Source organism: Lissotriton helveticus, chromosome 12 (genome assembly GCF_964261635.1).
Source record: "Lissotriton helveticus chromosome 12, aLisHel1.1, whole genome shotgun sequence".
NCBI classification, from domain to species: domain Eukaryota; kingdom Metazoa; phylum Chordata; class Amphibia; order Caudata; family Salamandridae; genus Lissotriton; species Lissotriton helveticus.
The window spans coordinates 907,841,742-907,859,437 of NC_136073.1; the positions used below are offsets into that span (position 1 = coordinate 907,841,742).

At 49.3% G+C, this 17,696-nt stretch overlaps 1 protein-coding gene across 1 annotated transcript in view; it reads right to left on the reverse strand.

The window, feature by feature from the left end:
• Nucleotides 1–8,688: 8,688 nt before the first annotated feature.
• The window catches only part of LOC144799432 (uncharacterized), a 91,596-nt gene continuing 82,588 nt past the window's right edge, over nt 8,689–17,696 (reverse strand). Inside the window, exons 2-3 of the mRNA XM_078670730.1 lie at nt 11,526–11,765; nt 8,689–11,020 (exon numbers count right to left, since the gene is read on the reverse strand). Of these exons, the coding sequence (XP_078526856.1) occupies nt 8,851–10,887 (2,037 nt within the window). The 5' untranslated portion in view covers nt 10,888–11,020; nt 11,526–11,765 and the 3' untranslated portion in view covers nt 8,689–8,850. The remainder of the gene's footprint in view (nt 11,021–11,525; nt 11,766–17,696) is intronic.

A 17,696-nucleotide genomic window follows, 5' to 3' on the forward strand; every position in this document is an offset into this window, starting at 1 on the left:
GCTGCTCCCGGCCCCCTGGGGGCGCGCTAGCAGCTCTCAGGCCTACGGCTCTGTCCCGGGCCGTGGCCTCGAGTTGCGGCTCGGCCCGTTGGGGCTGGGGGGTGGGGCCAGGGCGCTCTGTGGGCCGTGCTATATCCTGCATGACTGAAGGTGGAGGTTGCCGGCCAATTCCGTATTTTTGAGTTGCCTGCGGAAGCTCAGGAGTTTTGCCAGCACTATGAAGCACGGGTCAAGTGCAGCTTCGGCTGCTGGTTCGCTTTCCCCGGTCCATGGCGATTCACAGAACAGCGTCAAACTTTTTACGGAACCAGGGACTGGCTGAAGATCCAATAATGCATATCCTTTTGCTTTTTTCTGGATGATACATGAGTATGAATATTCTAGATCTATTCATATTCTGATTTACGGGTATACCTGTCCGGCGTGGCGTTGCTGCCCCCCATGGCGGATGCCTTTGTGTTGTCGTTTTTTGGAGATTCTTTTGAAATTGTTTATTACCCTCTTTTTAGGTCAGTGACATGTACATTGTTGCGTTCTGCTGTACGATTGCAATGGGTTGGGCTCTATGGGGTTGCTAGGAGGCTGGGTGGTGGGTGGGGTTTGTTTGGTTCCTTTGTATTTTCGATTGTTACATCATTTATCAGGTACTTGAGTCGAGATGGAGTGACACACAATCTGGTACATTTATGTCATGGTCTACTAGATGGCCAAGCTAGGCCTTCAACTCGGTCCTTCCGGGCTTTCATTGATGTCCTGGAATGTCAGGGGGCTGAATAATACCAGAAAGCGCAGACAGGTTTTTAATTACATCACTAGGCACGGGATTGATATTGTTTTTTTACAGGAGACGCATCTGGCCCCCTATGACTCCTCGTTACTTGCGAAAAGCTGGTGTACCCATTGTTTCTTTTCTCATTATAGCAGATACTCTAGGGGGGTAGCCATAATTATACACAAACGAGTGCAATTTGCCTTATCCAGCAGTGTCGCGGACGGGGAGGGTCGCTACCTGATAGTCACGGGTACACTTTTAGGGTACACAGTCACATTAGTGGGGATCTATGGCTCCAATGCCGACACCCCTTCCTTTTTTCAAGATTTACAAGTGAGGCTCCTCAAACTCGACCCTGGGTTATTGATTGTTGGTGGAGACTTTAATTTAATATTGAACCAGACGAAGGACAGCACTTCCTCCTCCCCGATGCTAAAGCTAGATCACGGTCAATTCTGTTAGATATATGCACACACTTCTCCTTAATTGACATAGAGGCAAGGCTTCACCCACAGCTTCCCGAGTACACACACCACTCCGGATTCCACAACACCTGGACAAGAATTGATTATTGGCTCCTTTCCCCTGGGGTTGCTGGTTGGGTTGATAACCTTCTCCCTCTCCCGTGCACGCTGTCAGACCACTCTCCAATAATCCCTAAATTGAAGATCCCATGGTTGGGTGGGTATGAGAGGCAGTGGCGATTTCCCGGGAGAGCTCTGACTGACCCTGTTTTCACTGAGGAGATACGGCAGGCCATTGAAGACTACTTCGACTTGAACACCGGGTCGGTGGAGTCTTGGGCAGTTCTTTGGGAGGGATTCAAGGCAACTATTCGGGGTGTCTGCATCACCAAACATGTTGGGGCTTTGAGAGATATCCGCTTCACGCTGTCTCGCATTGAGAATGACATTGCTGCACTTGATGAAGAATCGGTACAGAATCCATCGGAGGACACCGAGACCAGACGCTTGTCGGTGTTGATGGCGTTTAAGGAGGAGGCGGATAGGGAGTTGCGTTTTTTATCTACACAGTACACAGCGCGACAGTATGGGGAGGGCGACAGACCCGGTAAACTATTGGCGCAACTACTTCACCCCCCTTATCAGGCGCCTTATATCACAGAGATTATAGGCCCGCAGGGAGAGGTGCTTCGTTCCACACCAGAAATATGCAACACATTCTTATCCTATTACAAACACCTTTATACGTCCACGCTAGCCGGGGACCTGGGGCACCAAGGGGCCTACCTACACGAGATTGCTTCGGTGTATCTTGAAAAGCACATGCAGGAATTCTTAGCTACACCCATGACTCAGGACAGTATAGTAGAAGCCATTGAGGCGTTGAGGGGTTCCTCGGCACCGGGCCTAGACGGCTTTTCTGCAGCTTTTTACAGAGCCTACAAGGAGGTCCAAGTTCCGCGGCTGGTTGAGGTGTACGCAGAGGCACTTGAGTCGGGATGCATTCCTCCCACGTTCAGAGAGGCAGTTATAATTCTCCTTCCCAAGCCAGGCAGGGACGCCACATTGTGCAGCGCATATAGATCTCTTTCTTTATTGAATCTTGACTACAAGATTTTTGCTAAAATCATCGCCATTAGGCTCTCATTACTGATGGAGTCTATTATATCTCCAGCGCAATCTGGATTTGTCCCACATCGTTCCACCTCTTTGAATTTGAGGACCCTGTTCTTTGAATTGCACCGAACAGACCCTTTCACACTGGCTGCCACGGTCCTTCTTGACGCTGAGAAAGCGTTTGATTCCTTAGAATGGCCCTTCTCTCTATCCAACATGAGGCGCATGGTTATGCCGGAATGTTTAGTTTCTACGGTAGCATTATTGTATACTGGACCCACGGCCAGATTGCGCCTCAACGGCACCATTACTGAGCAGTTTTCCTTGTCACGAGGCACACGTCAGGGGTGTCCCTTGTCCACGTTGCTTTTCATCTTGGCAATGGATCCCTTGGTACGCCACTTTCAGGAAAAACACCTACACCGGAAACCCCAGTTCCGCACGGGCCCTCTATTGGTATCTTTATATGCGGATGACACAATTTTGTATGTCAGAATGCCACACATCAATCTGGAATCTCTCACTTTGGAGATAACACGATTCGGCAAATTCTCTGGTCTCCGCATCAATTGGCACAAATCAGCCATCTTTCCGCTTACCACAGAATGGACTTGCTCATATCCTCTCGAATGGAGTTACGACTCAGTCAAATACCTGTGGGTTCATGTACAACTGGACAATGTAGCCATCATTAGACTAAACTATGGCAGTGCAATGGACTTTTTGGAAGGCCAGATAGAAAGGTGGATCCGCCTCCCCCTGTCTATGGCTGGGAGGACTGCCATAATCAAAATGGTTGTACTCCCTCCTTTTTTGTACCTTTTTAACAATATCCCGATTCCTCTGACCAAGATTTTTTTTTCCCCAATTGCGTTCAATGTTATTGGGGTTAGTTTGGGGGGACAAGAATCCACGGGTGTCCAGGCGGGTTTTGACCCTCCGATATGAGAAGGGCGGTTTTGGCGATCCTGATTTTTATTTATATTTTTTGTTGCACAATGTTCGTTTGCATATTCTTTTTTTTTTTTGAGAACCTTTATTGTTACTTCAAGTAAATACAAGCATGGGCCTACAACCATTACGGCCGGCCGCTAGTCAAGTCGGAAAGACAGCAAGTCAGTATAGAAAGATACAGCAGCCCGAAAATCGGGGTCTGATAAGTGTCCAGGATATAACTTGTATTCAAGCGTTTTTTGTGAGATTTAGGATTCAAGAAGGTTCATTTTACAATAAAGAAAAAAAAAATAGAATCAATGCCATACGGTCATACATGGTCCCACAATAGCAAGCATGAAGCAGGAAATCCGCAAATAGTGCAAATACATTTGAAGTATTGGGGGTAAGGCATATGAGTCAGGATAAATGTAAAAAGCACATGCATTTCGTGGTGAGCTGTACCCCACCCCTCAAAACGAAACATACTGTAGGAAACATGAAAAACGACGACACCAAAAAATAGGAAAGACAAAGGGCCATAGAGACAAAGAAAGGACAAATTAACAAACCCCATCCCCCTACCCCCCACCCTGCAGAAGGCTATGGCCTACCCCCATAGAAAAAGGAAAAGGAAGAAAAATGTGGAGAAGGGCCATCAATCCGGTCACCCCCCCCCCACCACCACCAGCGCGCACAATAATTAACCTAACAACAAGGTCAGAATAGCCACGGAAAACAGTAATCAGCAATAGCACAATCAATTACATCCACGCTGAGTGTCCCCTAAATCACCGTCAGCCAACAATGAGATCCACTATGTCCCAGACGGTCTCACCCCTGGCCTCTTCTATCAATAGTACCAACATACGTCCACTTATCAATCGGCATACAGAGCAGCGTGGAGGGTCCAATTGATCTGGGCAGACCGGGCAGTGTTATTACTCCATGGGACTTTGGTCACCAAAACCCAGCCGGATATGTATGGCGGAAATCCGTCCGTGTCAGTATCGACACCGAAACCATCCTCCAGTCCGAACACAGTCTCACCAGCCAGGGAAAGAGAATCACACAATTCGGTAGGCGCTGAAACGCCGCCGGGGCAGCCCAAGCCATACATCGATGTTGTTTCTTCAGCCGGCGAACAAATAAAGGCCCCGACGAGTCACTCACATGTACAACAGATCTATCCAAAGCGATCTCCTGGACCGGGTCTATCCACGTCTCCACGAACGTAGGCGTAGCTGAAGCACTCATCACTGACGCAGAGGCGGGCACTTCGGCGCTTCCTTGAGATCGACCCATGCCCATGTGGAACGGTGGGACAACAATGGCGGCCATCCTTCTTCCCAGTTCCCGGGCGTCCCGGATCAGGGTCATTTGCAGGGTTGTTAGCGCAGCCAGTATATCTCTGGACGTGGGCTCTTTCTCGTGTCGCCAGACCCCAGGACTCTCCTTCACAGCGGCTTCTCTGCCCGGATGAGGTTTGCGCAAGAGGGTGCTATCCGCCATCTTAGCTGCTCCGGCCTCTTCCTTCTCTACCTCACCTCGGGACCGGGCCCCACACCAGGGAACAACAGGATTCACCACGAGGACCCCGAAAGTCAAGGCAGGCTTCCCAGCGGAGGGTCACCAAAAGGCTAAACAAAATCTCCGCTGCTCCCTGGGAGCCGCCTGCCGATTCCGGGAAAAGTCGTTAGTATGCCCGGACACCACACAGGAAAGGGGGGCCAAGTATCGTGAACTCCCCTCGACCCTGCTTTACCGCACTTCCCACAGGGCACTCCGCTAGTTGGAATGGGTCGGCACTGTCGCCATCGACCATCAGATCTCCGGGTCCCTCCGGCCGACTCCTCATCGCCACCAGAGGCCGCCGTTGTCACAGTCGCGGCCGGATACTCTCCTCACTCGAGACCCCGGTCCCAGCACCGTGAAGGCCGCAAAACAGTCGGGGACATTTCCACGGGTCTGCCGCACATAGAAGCCTCAGGAGCAAACGGTAAGTGAAAGTTGTCCTTCGCCTACTTAAATATGCCGTTACAGCTCAGGATAGTTGCCAGGATGTATGCGCGGGGTGAGAAGGCTCACATAGCCAAGCGTTTATGCAGCCATCTCGGTCGCCATCTTGGCTCCTCCCACCTCGTTTGCATATTCTTGGTTCCACCCGAATGCCCGCATTCTATATTTAAAACCGGAAGCTGATTTGATCCTGCCTGGATCGCTTTCCATTGTTCTCCCTAGGGGTTTCCCCCGGGACACGCAAGTCATACAGACGGTCTCGTCCACTTGCTGGGCCTGGGATAGGGTACGCAGGCTCCTTGGCCTGGACCAACTGTATTCTCCCGCCCTCCCATTGCCCAATGCCTCTTGGCTTCCAATTACTGAGGAGACAGTGGTCAAGCACACGCTGGCCAAATTTCACATCCATACTGTCGGCGACCTTTTTCCTGAAGGCTACGCGTTTTCTACAGCTGAAGATCAGCGATTTTCTGATCGCTCATTTATGGACTACTTTGTGTTGACCAGACTGCGATCCATGATGCGTGATGTGTTTTCCACATTTCAGATCGCCCGTGCGGAGGCCCATCCTCTCACACTCATCATACAGCACCCAATTGGAACACACCTGGTTTCTAAAATGTATAAATTGTGCAGTGCCTCACTTCCCACTCTGGACACTAAGGTTCGCGCTGTGTGGGAAGAGGATCTGGGAAAACTAATATCGGACGATCAATGGGCGCAGTGCTGCAAAGCTACGAAGGATGTGTCTCTAAACAGCAGACATAAACTCATTCATTTTAAATTCCTCTGTAGACTTTATCACACCCCAGCGCTTTCACACAAAATAGACTCTAGTCCATGGGTACTCACAAACTTTCTCTCGGGGGCCAAATTTACACTGTGGTTTGTGTCAGAGGGCCACACCAGTGGGGGTGGGGTCAGTGGGGGAGGGGGCGGGGCTAGAGCAACAAAAAAAAACTGACCATGAGGTTGATCACTGGTCCCTGCAGCGGACACCTTCGTCCACTGAGCCACCAGACCCGGCATACACACATCTCTCTCTCTCGCTCTCTTTCTCTCCCTCCCTCTCTCACTCTCCCTTACTCTGTCCCCCTCCCTCTGTCTCCTTTTCCCTCTCTCACTCCATCTCTGTCACTCCCTTTCCCTCCCTTCCTTTCTCTCCCTCCCTTTCCCTCTCTCAGTCCCTCACTGTCTCCCTTTCCCTCCCTCTGTCTCCCTTTCCCTCCCTTACTCCCTCACTCTCACGCCCTTTCCCTCCCTTCCTTTCTCTCCCTCCCTTTCCCCCTCTCACTCTGTCTCCCTTTCCCTCTCTCTCCCTCACTCTGTCTCCCTTTCCCTCACTACCTCACTCTGTCTCTCTTTCCCTACCTCACTCCCTCACTCTTTCTTTCCCTACCTCACACTGTCTCCCTTTCCCTCCCTCACTCCCTCCCTTTCCCTCCACCCCTTACCCTCCCTCCCTTTCCCTGCATCCATTTCCCTCTCACTCCCTCACTCTGTCTCCCTTTCTGTCCATGTCTCCCTTTCCCTCCCTTACTCCCTCACTCTGTTACTCCCTTTCCCTCCCCCACTCTGTCTCCCTTTCCCTCCCTCACTCCCTCTCTCTGTTTCCCTTTCCCTCCCTCTGTTTCCCTTTCCCTCCCTCACTCTGTCTCCCTTTCCCCCTCTCACTCCCTCAGTCGGTCTCCCTTTCCCTCCCTCACTGTCACTCCCTATCCCTCCCCCTCCCTTTCCCTTCCTACCTCCCTTTCCCTCCTACCCTTTCCCTCTCTCACTCCCTCACCCGATCTCTCTTTCACTCCCTCACTGTCACTCCCTTTCCCTCCCATTCCCTTCCTCCCTACCTCACTTTCCCTCCTTCCCTCTCTTACTCCCTCACCCGGCCTCCCTTTCCCTTCCTCACTTTGTCTCCCTTTCTTTCCCTCTCCCTCTGTCATCTCACCCTGCCTCTGTGTCAGCCGGGCTGAGACAGCTTCAGAGCACACATAGCTGCACCGAGCGCATTAACAGGTCTTTAAAAGACAATTAGAATGTTAATGAGGCTGTGTTGTTCACCTCTTAGCGCCCCTGCAGCTCCACTCTAACTATGGCAGGAATCGCCCAGCCGGCCCCCACAGAGCAGCAGAGTCTCGGAGTCGAGCTGCTGTAACTTAGTTTGCAGACACTCTTTAAAAAAAATATATATATTAAAACACTAGTATGATGTGTACAAGGTCCGCGGGCCGCCAGGGAAGGCTTGCCGGGCCGCCACCGGCCCGCGGGCCGTACTATGAGTACCCCTGCTCTAGTCGCTCCCACCAGTGCCCCAAATGCAGGGCCCCCTACGCCGACTTCGCCCACCTATCTTGGACTTGTCCCCTTTTACACGATTACTGGTCTCAAGTGCACCGCACTTTCAGCGACATGCTAGGGCTGAATCTGATTCCCACCCCATAAATAGCACTGCTTGGCTACGTTTACAATTTCCCACGCACTATTCCTAAATTTGCAGCATTAGGATTCCTGTTGGCAAAAAGGGAGGTTACTCTGGTGTGCTAGACGACCCCTGAGTGTGAAGTCCTGGCTAAGGGGTATGGCTTTTTGCAATATTAACTGCATTGAATATTCGGCACAGATCAATGGGCCGTCCCGGCCTATTGATATTTGGGGGCCATACCGCTCCTACATTGCCAAGATCATGGCTGAGCAGCAGTCTCAATTACAGGTATATAGTCCCGGTGGGAGTGGGCTGAGATGCGATGTATGTTTCTAATTATGTATTTACATTTTTAGTTGCTGGAGGCCCCTCTCGTGGTAACCGGGGGTTATATCAATTGGTTGATCGTAACATATGTCATATTGGATCAATTTGATTGCATAGGTCGCTGTTTCTCATTATGATGGTCCTTTTTGTTAACTTTTTCCCTTTCTTTCGTGCTGTGCTATTTAGCATCATTGTAAAGTCAGTGGTTACCCGAACGAATTTCAGTACCTGAACACCATGATGTATTTTGTTATGCGATATATGTGTGTCCTCTCCTTATGCGATATTGTTGATATGTTATAATATGTAACTCACATCGCATCCTTAATTTGCTATTTGGAAAATGATAAAGTTCCAACAAAAAAAAAACTACTTACTACTAAGTAAACCGCACCAATTATCCTGCTCTAACACATTACAGTTGGGTTTGTGCTTAACAAAGAAACAAAATAAATTAACAGTTGGTGTTTGCCCTTTATGTTTTCAGCATGCAAATATCTACTGAGACAAGTGTTACAGTGATAAATAGCCCATGCTGGATGGGAATTTAGTAGATATTTATAGCAACAAAAATTAGCTCATTGAAACAAAGAACTAATTTGAAAAACAATGCCTTAATAACTTACTTCAAACACTAATAATGTTGCAATTATTTTTTAATTTATGCAAAAAAAATGAATTTCACTTCTCACAAATAATTTCTAGTAACTAACATCAAGGAAATGAAACAAATAAAAAAATATGAGACCACCCAAATCCAACCAATACTAATTCTAGGGTCATTTGTTAATTGTACTTCCTTACTTGGATTTCTTTCCATGCACTATCGCTGGAATCGAGAATGTACTATTTCTTTCACTGGGTGGGTTCTTCTTAACCACTTCTGCAAATGCGGGCATACTTATCTCATCCGCTTCAGGTACCGGCTCTGCTGCCTCCTCACCAGAGTCTGATGAAGCCTCTAACTTCTCACTCCAATCTAACAATTGAGACACCTCCTCCTGTTCTTCACCAACCTCATCTAGACCTTCCATCTTCTCACTGACTTCCGCTAACATGTCTGCCTCCTCCTCCTCCTCACTAGCTTCTGCTAACATGTCTGCCTCTTCCTCCTCACCAGTCCCAGTGAAAAAGTCTTTCTGCTGTTCCTCACTATTGTCTACCAATATCTGGGTCTCATTCTCTTTTGCTAAAACTTTAGTTCCAGATTTACTCTGCGTTTCAAATCTCAAAACCTGTCTAGTTTGCCAACGCATTTCTATGGAACTGCGAAATCTTGCTAAAAATTCATGATTTGCGTAATCCCCCTTAAGGAAATTACTCCCAGACTTCTTTCTGATTTCATGTATGGCTTTTTCTGCACTAGATAGGTCTTCGAAGAAAACCAGGGCTCTGGTACTTTCGGAATTAAACAATACTTCGTTCAAAGTTCCAAACTGACAAAAATGGTGACCTAAAGATGCAGGTGTGAAATTGGTCTTACTAAGACCATAGACAAAAATGCAGCTTGAAGAAAAACTATCCCCAAACTTTTCCTTGAGCATTCTCCGGGAAAGGAAGCGTCCATTCAATTCACGAATGGCCTTACTAGCACTGACTTTGTTTGCAAACTGCACAACACCATAGTTGTAAAGCCCGGGCAATTTTTGAACCTCAGTATAAAATATCTTCCCAAAACTAAAGAAGGAACGCAAGAGGTCATTCTGAGAAACACTCTTCCTCAAATTGCTAATATACAGTGTCCCTGATCCCTTTTCTGCAAAAAATCCATTGACTTCTTTAGCTGTGTGGGATTGATTTCTTTCATATGGCCACACAGTGACATCAATTTTCTTGTTAAAGAGACTTGTCCCTTGGGTTCCTGATAAAGCACGGTCACGATCCTTTACAAACTTGTAAACCACCATGGCACTACGTTGCGCATCCCTTCCGTTGACCTGAATTGAAGTAATCGTTCCAAACTTTCCAAACATGTCCTGAAGGGCTTCTTGAATGTTTTTCATTGAACAGTGTGGAGGGAAAGGTTCAACTTTTAGAGAACGCACGCGCTGCAGACTCAGGCTGTGGCTTGTTCCTACAGGAGTGTGGTTTCGTCTGCGGCTCTTCCCTGTGGGAGGGCCCAGGCCAGGCCCCGGTGCACTGCTGGGAATCCCACCCAGCTGGGGCCCCATCCCTGCGTGTCCACTGTAGACTCCACCATGATGGTTGGTCTCTGGGGCTCGGGGCCCGGGGCCCAGGGCCTGCTGAGGCCACCAGCCGGGCTCACCGCTGCTCGGGCCCCCGGGGGGGTGCAGGCCGGGCCCCGGTGCACTGCTGGGAATCCCACCCAGCTGGGGCCCCATCCCCGCGTGTCCACTGTAGACTTCACCCTGATGGTTGGTCGCTGGGGGCTCGGGTCCCAGGGCCTGCTGAGGCCACCAGCCGGGCTCACTGCTGCTCGGGCCCCCGGGGGGGTGCAGGCCGGGCCCCGGTGCACTGCTGGGAATCCCACCCAGCTGGGGCCCCATCCCCGCGTGTCCACTGTAGACTTCACCCTGATGGTTGGTCGCTGGGGGCCCGGGTCCCAGGACCTGCTGAGGCCACCAGCCGGGCTCACTGCTGCTCGGGCCCCCGGGGGGGTGCAGGCCAGGCCCCGGTGCACTGCTGGGAATCCCACCCAGCTGGGGCCCCATCCCCGCGTGTCCACTGTAGACTTCACCCTGATGGTTGGTCGCTGGGGGCCCGGGTCCCAGGACCTGCTGAGGCCACCAGCCGGGCTCACTGCTGCTCGGGCCCCCGGGGGGGTGCAGGCCAGGCCCCGGTGCACTGCTGGGAATCCCACCCAGCTGGGGCCCCATCCCCGCGTGTCCACTGTAGACTCCACCCTGATGGTTGGTCTCTGGGGCTCGGGGCCCGGGTCCCTGCTGAGGCCACCAGCCGGGCTCACTGCTGCTCGGGCCCCCGGGGGGGTGCAGGCCGGGCCCCGGTGCACTGCTGGGAATCCCACCCAGCTGGGGCCCCATCCCCGCGTGTCCACTGTAGACTTCACCCTGATGGTTGGTCGCTGGGGGCTCGGGTCCCAGGGCCTGCTGAGGCCACCAGCCGGGCTCACTGCTGCTCGGGCCCCCGGGGGGGTGCAGGCCGGGCCCCGGTGCACTGCTGGGAATCCCACCCAGCTGGGGCCCCATCCCCGCGTGTCCACTGTAGACTTCACCCTGATGGTTGGTCGCTGGGGGCCCGGGTCCCAGGACCTGCTGAGGCCACCAGCCGGGCTCACTGCTGCTCGGGCCCCCGGGGGGGTGCAGGCCAGGCCCCGGTGCACTGCTGGGAATCCCACCCAGCTGGGGCCCCATCCCCGCGTGTCCACTGTAGACTCCACCCTGATGGTTGGTCTCTGGGGCTCGGGGCCCGGGTCCCTGCTGAGGCCACCAGCCGGGCTCACTGCTGCTCGGGCCCCCGGGAGGCTGCAGGCCGGGTCCTCCGGAGTAAGGGCCACCGGGGAGGTGCATGCCCAGCCCCGGGCCTCTGGAGTAGGTGCCCCCGGGGGGGTACATGCCCAGCCCCGGCCCTCCACCGAACGAGGCCCCCGCCTGGGGGGTGTACTGCCCCCCTGACACCCGCGCAGGGGCTCCCGGGACTCCGCCTCCAGGCTGCTGCAGGCCCGGCCCCGGGGCTCTCCCTCCTCCCCGAGCGGGACCGGCAAAGAACTCCATGTCCGAGCGGCGGCCGCACCGGCCTCACCGGCGGCTCGTGACCCCCGGCGGCGCCGGTACCGAGCGCCAACGGAAAGAGAAACAGACGCAGGACTACGCGGCGCCCTGACGCGGGGCGGAGTCCGTCTTTGATGTCTACTGGCGCTTGGGCTCTAGAGTCCGTCTTCGGTGTCTACCGGCTCTTCATTGGAGTCCAATGTCCGTCGTCAGTGTCTATTGACTCTTCAAAGGGTTTAATGTCCGTCTTCTGTGTCTATCTGCTCTTCATAGAGTCTAATGTCCGTCGTCAGTGTCTATTGACTCTACAAAGGGTCTAATGTCCGTCTTCTGTGTCTATCGGCTCTTCATTGGATTCTATAGTCCGTCTTCAGTGTCTAGATCTGTCGTCCATGTCTGATGGCGCTTCGTGGATTAAAAATAAAACAAGCACTGGCAAGGCCAATAGGTCTCTGCCATAGCTGCCGAGGTTTCAGATAGCCATGGGTGACATTTTCATAATTTTTGTGTAATTATGAGTGACATTTCAATGACCATGAGTAACACTTTCTCTCGAGCAAAATAAATCACTGAAGAAGAGGGAAATATAAAAATATCAAAATTTTACGCACTTGAACAACGAGAAAAAGATGATTTTAAAGCTGCTGCAAAGCACCAGATATTGAAGGGCACTAATCTAGTAACGTTGCAATCTGGTTGTACTGTTAAACTGGGCTGGATGGCCCCCGTGCTGGAGAGATCGTTGTTTTATGCGGCGCACAGCGACACCCATGGCACTATAGTCAGGCAAATTGCATGCAGACCTAGCACGGCACCCTCCCCCACACCCCTGACTTTGTTACATTGTAGTAATGTGACACCCCTGACTTTGTTACATGATAGTAATGTGCACTAACGCATCACTGCTCAAGAAGAGACACACTGCTTTACCGCACAGATCCTAGAGTACAGGGTACGGAAGCCGCTCAGAATTAAGCCAACTTTATAGCCAATGTAATAGCAGTCAAGTGAAACTAGATACCGGGCAGGCACGGGATGTGAGAAAGCCGTCTGGGCTGAAATAGATAAAAATAAAAGCGCCCAGCAGGTAAACAGTAAGTCATTTAAAATGCTTTTGCTGTAACATTTGCTTGTTCTGGCGGCACTCAATGGAAGGTTAACCTGTGGCATGATGGTAATTAGTAAAACTAAATTCTCTAGTGGCAATGTGTGTATTTCTAAATTCGGTGTTCCAAGCACAGGACGTAGGGAGATCGTTCATGCTGCAGTGCGCAAAAGGTAGAGGGCAAGTCACTGAAACACGTAGGGAAACGTTATTGACTGGCCAGCCACTGCAAGGTTTGTTGTGTGAAGGCAACATGGAGGGTAATTTTTAACTACGTCTTGCAGGGATTGAGACTTCAAACTTCAAGAAACTATTTCAACCCTGTTCCACTGTGTGAACCACGCCCGTCCCCCCAATAGTAGTTACTTACTGCAGCCCCGGCAATGAGTGTAAAGGTTGTCAGCGGCTGCATAGTCGGTGAGAGGTGTGTGCTTGCCTGCCGCATTCCCTGCCATAACTTCAGGGTGGTCCAGTCATTGCAACATCACATTATGTTGATTTTTAGGGCGAGCTATGTACAGCTCAGAACCTATTGCAGGGGAAACAACACTTCTTGAACAAGCGGATTCCTCCCCGGATTCCATGCAGTTCATGTGATAAATGCGCGTGCACAGAAATCCGCTCCCCCACTAAGCAAGACAAGCCAAGAACATCAAAGCGACCGGCCGCTTTGAGTCCATTTGCCACCAGCCACTTCACGCCTCCGCAGGACCATCTGCTCGTGAATGCTGGCATGCTTGCCCAGCCCCACTCCCAGCGCTATTTACTGTCCGGTACACAGACATAATATCGACTCCAAAATATCGTTTGGACATAATATCGACTCAAAATATCGTTTGGAGAAAATATCGACTGGACAGAATATCGACAGCCAAAATATCGTTTTTAAGGTAAGTGAAGTAATATCGTTTTTAAGGTAAGTGAAGTAATATCGTTTTTATTTTTAGGGTTCAGGGTCAGTTTTGGGTTTTTGGGTAAAGGGGTATTTTTAGGGTTCAGGGTCAGTTTTCAGTTTTTGGGTAAAGGGTATTTTTAGGGTTCAGGGTCAGTTTTCAGTTTTTGGGTAAAGGGGTAGTTTTAGGGTTCAGGGTCAGTTTTCAGTTTTTGGGTAAAGGGGTAGTTTTAGGGTTCAGGGTCAGTTTTCAGTTTTTGGGTAAAGGGGTATTTTTAGGGTTCAGGGTCAGTTTTCAGTTTTTGGGTAAAGGGGTATTTTTAGGGTTCAGGGTCAGTTTTCAGTTTTTGGGTAAAGGGGTATTTTTAGGGTTCAGGGTCAGTTTTCAGTTTTTGGGTATTATTTTATTATATTTTATTACTATATATATATGTTTAATAAATATGAAATAAAAAAATATTTATTTAACTTTCATTAATTATTTAATTATTATAAGTTAATTTAAGTAATTTTAAGTATATTTTAGTAATTAATTATTAATATTAATTTAATTTAACACTGTTTTTAGTAAATACGATATTTTTTACAACTATATTTTTGTAAACGATATTTTGTACTCGATATTTTTGTACTTACCTGTTTGTACATACAAACTCGATATTTTGGTTGTAGATATTTTTTCCTCGATATTTTGGGTAGTCGATATTTTGGTAGTCGATATTCTTTCAGTGATCCTTACTGTCCACGTCTTTCAAGAGCCATGCGTCTCAAGTTTCGCTTTGACATATTTCCGCTTAAATGCTTGCATGTTTTCTGAAGTATTCACTATACTAAGCGGACCCCCCAGGATATAGCGGCATAGACTTGCAAATTTATCGGCACAAAAATGGAAATTTAGCGGCACAAAAGTGGAAATTTAGCGGCATTATTGTGGCACCTCATTTTATTTGTAATCATTCTTTTTCAGCCTTAAATCAATGTAAACTGATCTAACAGGGTATTCCACTGTGAAACTGGCATGTTTAAAGTGTCTGCGGCTCTACGGAAGCACAGCTCCAATCGGCACCTCGTGACATGAACTGGTGTGAATGACATGGGCAGAGCTTTTAGTGCTTAATTTTTGTGTTACTTCCAAACTGGAAAGCTTTGGTTGTGACAATCACCCGTTAAAAAAAAAATCCTTTTTTGATTTTTGTGTTGCGTGCTTCTCAAGCATTCGGCTGGATCTGCAGGGACAAGAGTGTTTTTCGGGTTACTTCTTTCCCCATACCCGCATGGATAGTATTCATTTTGTTGGCAAAAGTGCAGGCACAGAAGCTTGGGAACACTTCTGTAGTCCGTGTATTACATTTTTTCATTTCACACTGTTTCGTTATTTTAATTGGTAAATGCATACCCTCTGGCTAATTCCCCTGTGAACAAGATTAGTGGGGGAAACATCCTTTACAACGCAACTTTTACCAGGCAGTGCCTTTACGTCGCAACTTTTACAACGCAAATCATTACAACGCATTGCGCTGGGGGGGCACTCTAGGATAGGGAATAGGTTTAATTTACTATCCAACACCTTCCCTACTATCCACGGGGACTGGAGTTGGAATAGTAAATTAAACAATTCACTATCCAGCGCCCCAAAGCACTATGCGTTGTAAAAACCGCGTTGTAAAGGCATAAGTGGTAAAAGCATGCGTTGTAATGTCATACATCCGATTAGTGGATGTACGACAACTACTCCGATATGGTAGCTATCAGGTGCTGTCAGTGAAACAAGTGTCCCACACCGAGGCACCAGTAGGAACTTGCTCAATTAAAACAGAGCCAGGAGAATCTGTGAATGTGCTGAGCAGCTGGGGACTGAAGATGGTAGCAAAGAAAACTCCCAAACCCTGTGGGTACTGCAGCAGGCCAATGATGAATGAGGCAAACTGTTCCGCAAAAGGCAAAGCATGCTCAACATGGGGAGAACCATCTATTTTGATACGGTGTGACAGATATCCATGGCACTCAATCCTCCACCAAGTGGCACACAACACCATCCCAAAGGGATGAAACTGATTTATTTGCCAATAAAAACAACAACAAAAACGAGGAAATATAAATAAACTGTCTCATACGATCAAAACGTAAAATCTGACCCCACATCTTCATGAACTTGGAGAAAGTGTCTGGCAGTCGTATTTTCATCCCCATTAGCTCTTCCAAGCACTTGACTGCCTGGTGGAGGACTTCGGTTCCCCTGAAATCTTTAATTTATTCCAAACAGCCGCCCATGCCAAGTGAGTTTTCTTTGAGTGAGGGGTGATTATCTAAACTGCACTCTTTCCAGCTCGCCTCCCACCGCTCGCCGTGATAACACCATACCCGCCAGGCAAAGTCGCATCCCTAATGGAATCTATTCAGAGCGTCCGCCTGGTAAAATAAGTGACTCGACTCGAGCACTGTCTAAGTAAGACAGTTTACATCTGATGTCAGCTTTGGGAGGAATATAACGAAAAACGTGTTACAGTCAAGGTCTGAATTGTTGATCTTAGCATCAAAAGGTAATTATGTCCAAGTTCTTCGTCATACACACTCACCGAAGCAACCTCATCTACTGCAAAGCTGTATAGTTTCCGGTACTTGAAGCCAGGCCTCGGCGTGCTAACATGGACAAAAAGGCCCGCCTGCAGAGCATCAGGGTTGGATACCAGCGCTGAAACTGTAGTGCAGAGAGGAAGCTGGTATTGGACGGCTGGGCGACGGCACGTAGTGACGTGTGCGCGCGCACAGCCAATAAACAGGCATTGTTTATTTTGAAGCCACATTTTGGCAAATATCGCGGCAATAATTGTAAATATCGCGGCTATCGCGGTAGTTGCCCGATTTCGCAATTTTTTCGTGAATCGCGAAATTGCGAAATTCTGGAAGGTCTGACTAAGCACAAGAAAGAAGCACTCGTCTGTGTTTTCAGAAATGCATGCACTCTACAGAAGGAACACAAAAGAAAACAGCGGCCGGGCGAAAACATTCTCTCTACTGCAGGGGCTGTGGAAGTACAACCAACGGGGAGAAAGTCTCACCTCCCAGACCCTTCCCCTCGGTGCAGAAACTTCACTCTGCTACGCTTTAATATCCCAAACGCATCCAGTGTCTGAGTGGCTGTCAGTGGCGTGAAAGCACTGTGTAAAAGGATTACTTGAAGAGAAGGGAGCTCATTGCTATGTAACACGGCAGGGCAGTTGCGTCATGTGGCAGCATACTTACACTTATTGCTTTTTACTGATGACGTGCTTTCACGTTAATGGCGGCCATGCCCCTTTCTTCAGACGAGCCGTGACTAAGGCAGGGGGCAACGCCGCCATTAATGTGAAAGCGATGCACGGGACGCTTTTGCAAATAAATTAATCTTCAGCACTCCGTCTGGGAAAACTTCCTTTAAAGTAGCGGAACACTATTAACTCTTACCCTGGCTTTTGGCTCTTCACCGGATTAGCAATAACTATATCTAGCTCAGAAGGGTGAAAATGTGATCCCGAGGACTGCCAAACTGCGATGAGAGCTTCAGTTCACGGCGTTTTTTTCGGATGACCGTAATATACAATGTGAGATTGTGCATGTCAACTCGTCATCTCGAGGAAAATTTGGGTAATGTGTTATTATTTCATTTGAGTTGTATATGATGGATGTCTGTGTCTTTACTAAATCTTACAGGTATATGCTTTACATGTAATTCCAAACCCTACGATTCCAGAATACCACTCTTCCGAACTAAAACATCAGGTTTAAACCAACATTAACGTACTTTCCACTTCTCTTTGTTGTTGCGTGTGTTTTATTCGTGGCCTTGCGGCTAGAGCTGCCGACTTTAGAGCTGGGGTTCCAGGTTCGAGCGTCGGCTAAGCTTACTGTGATTGTGTGCAAACCACTAAATCTCCCCGTGCCTTCCAGAAATGAACGTGTCCTTGTGAAACTTAACTGCTG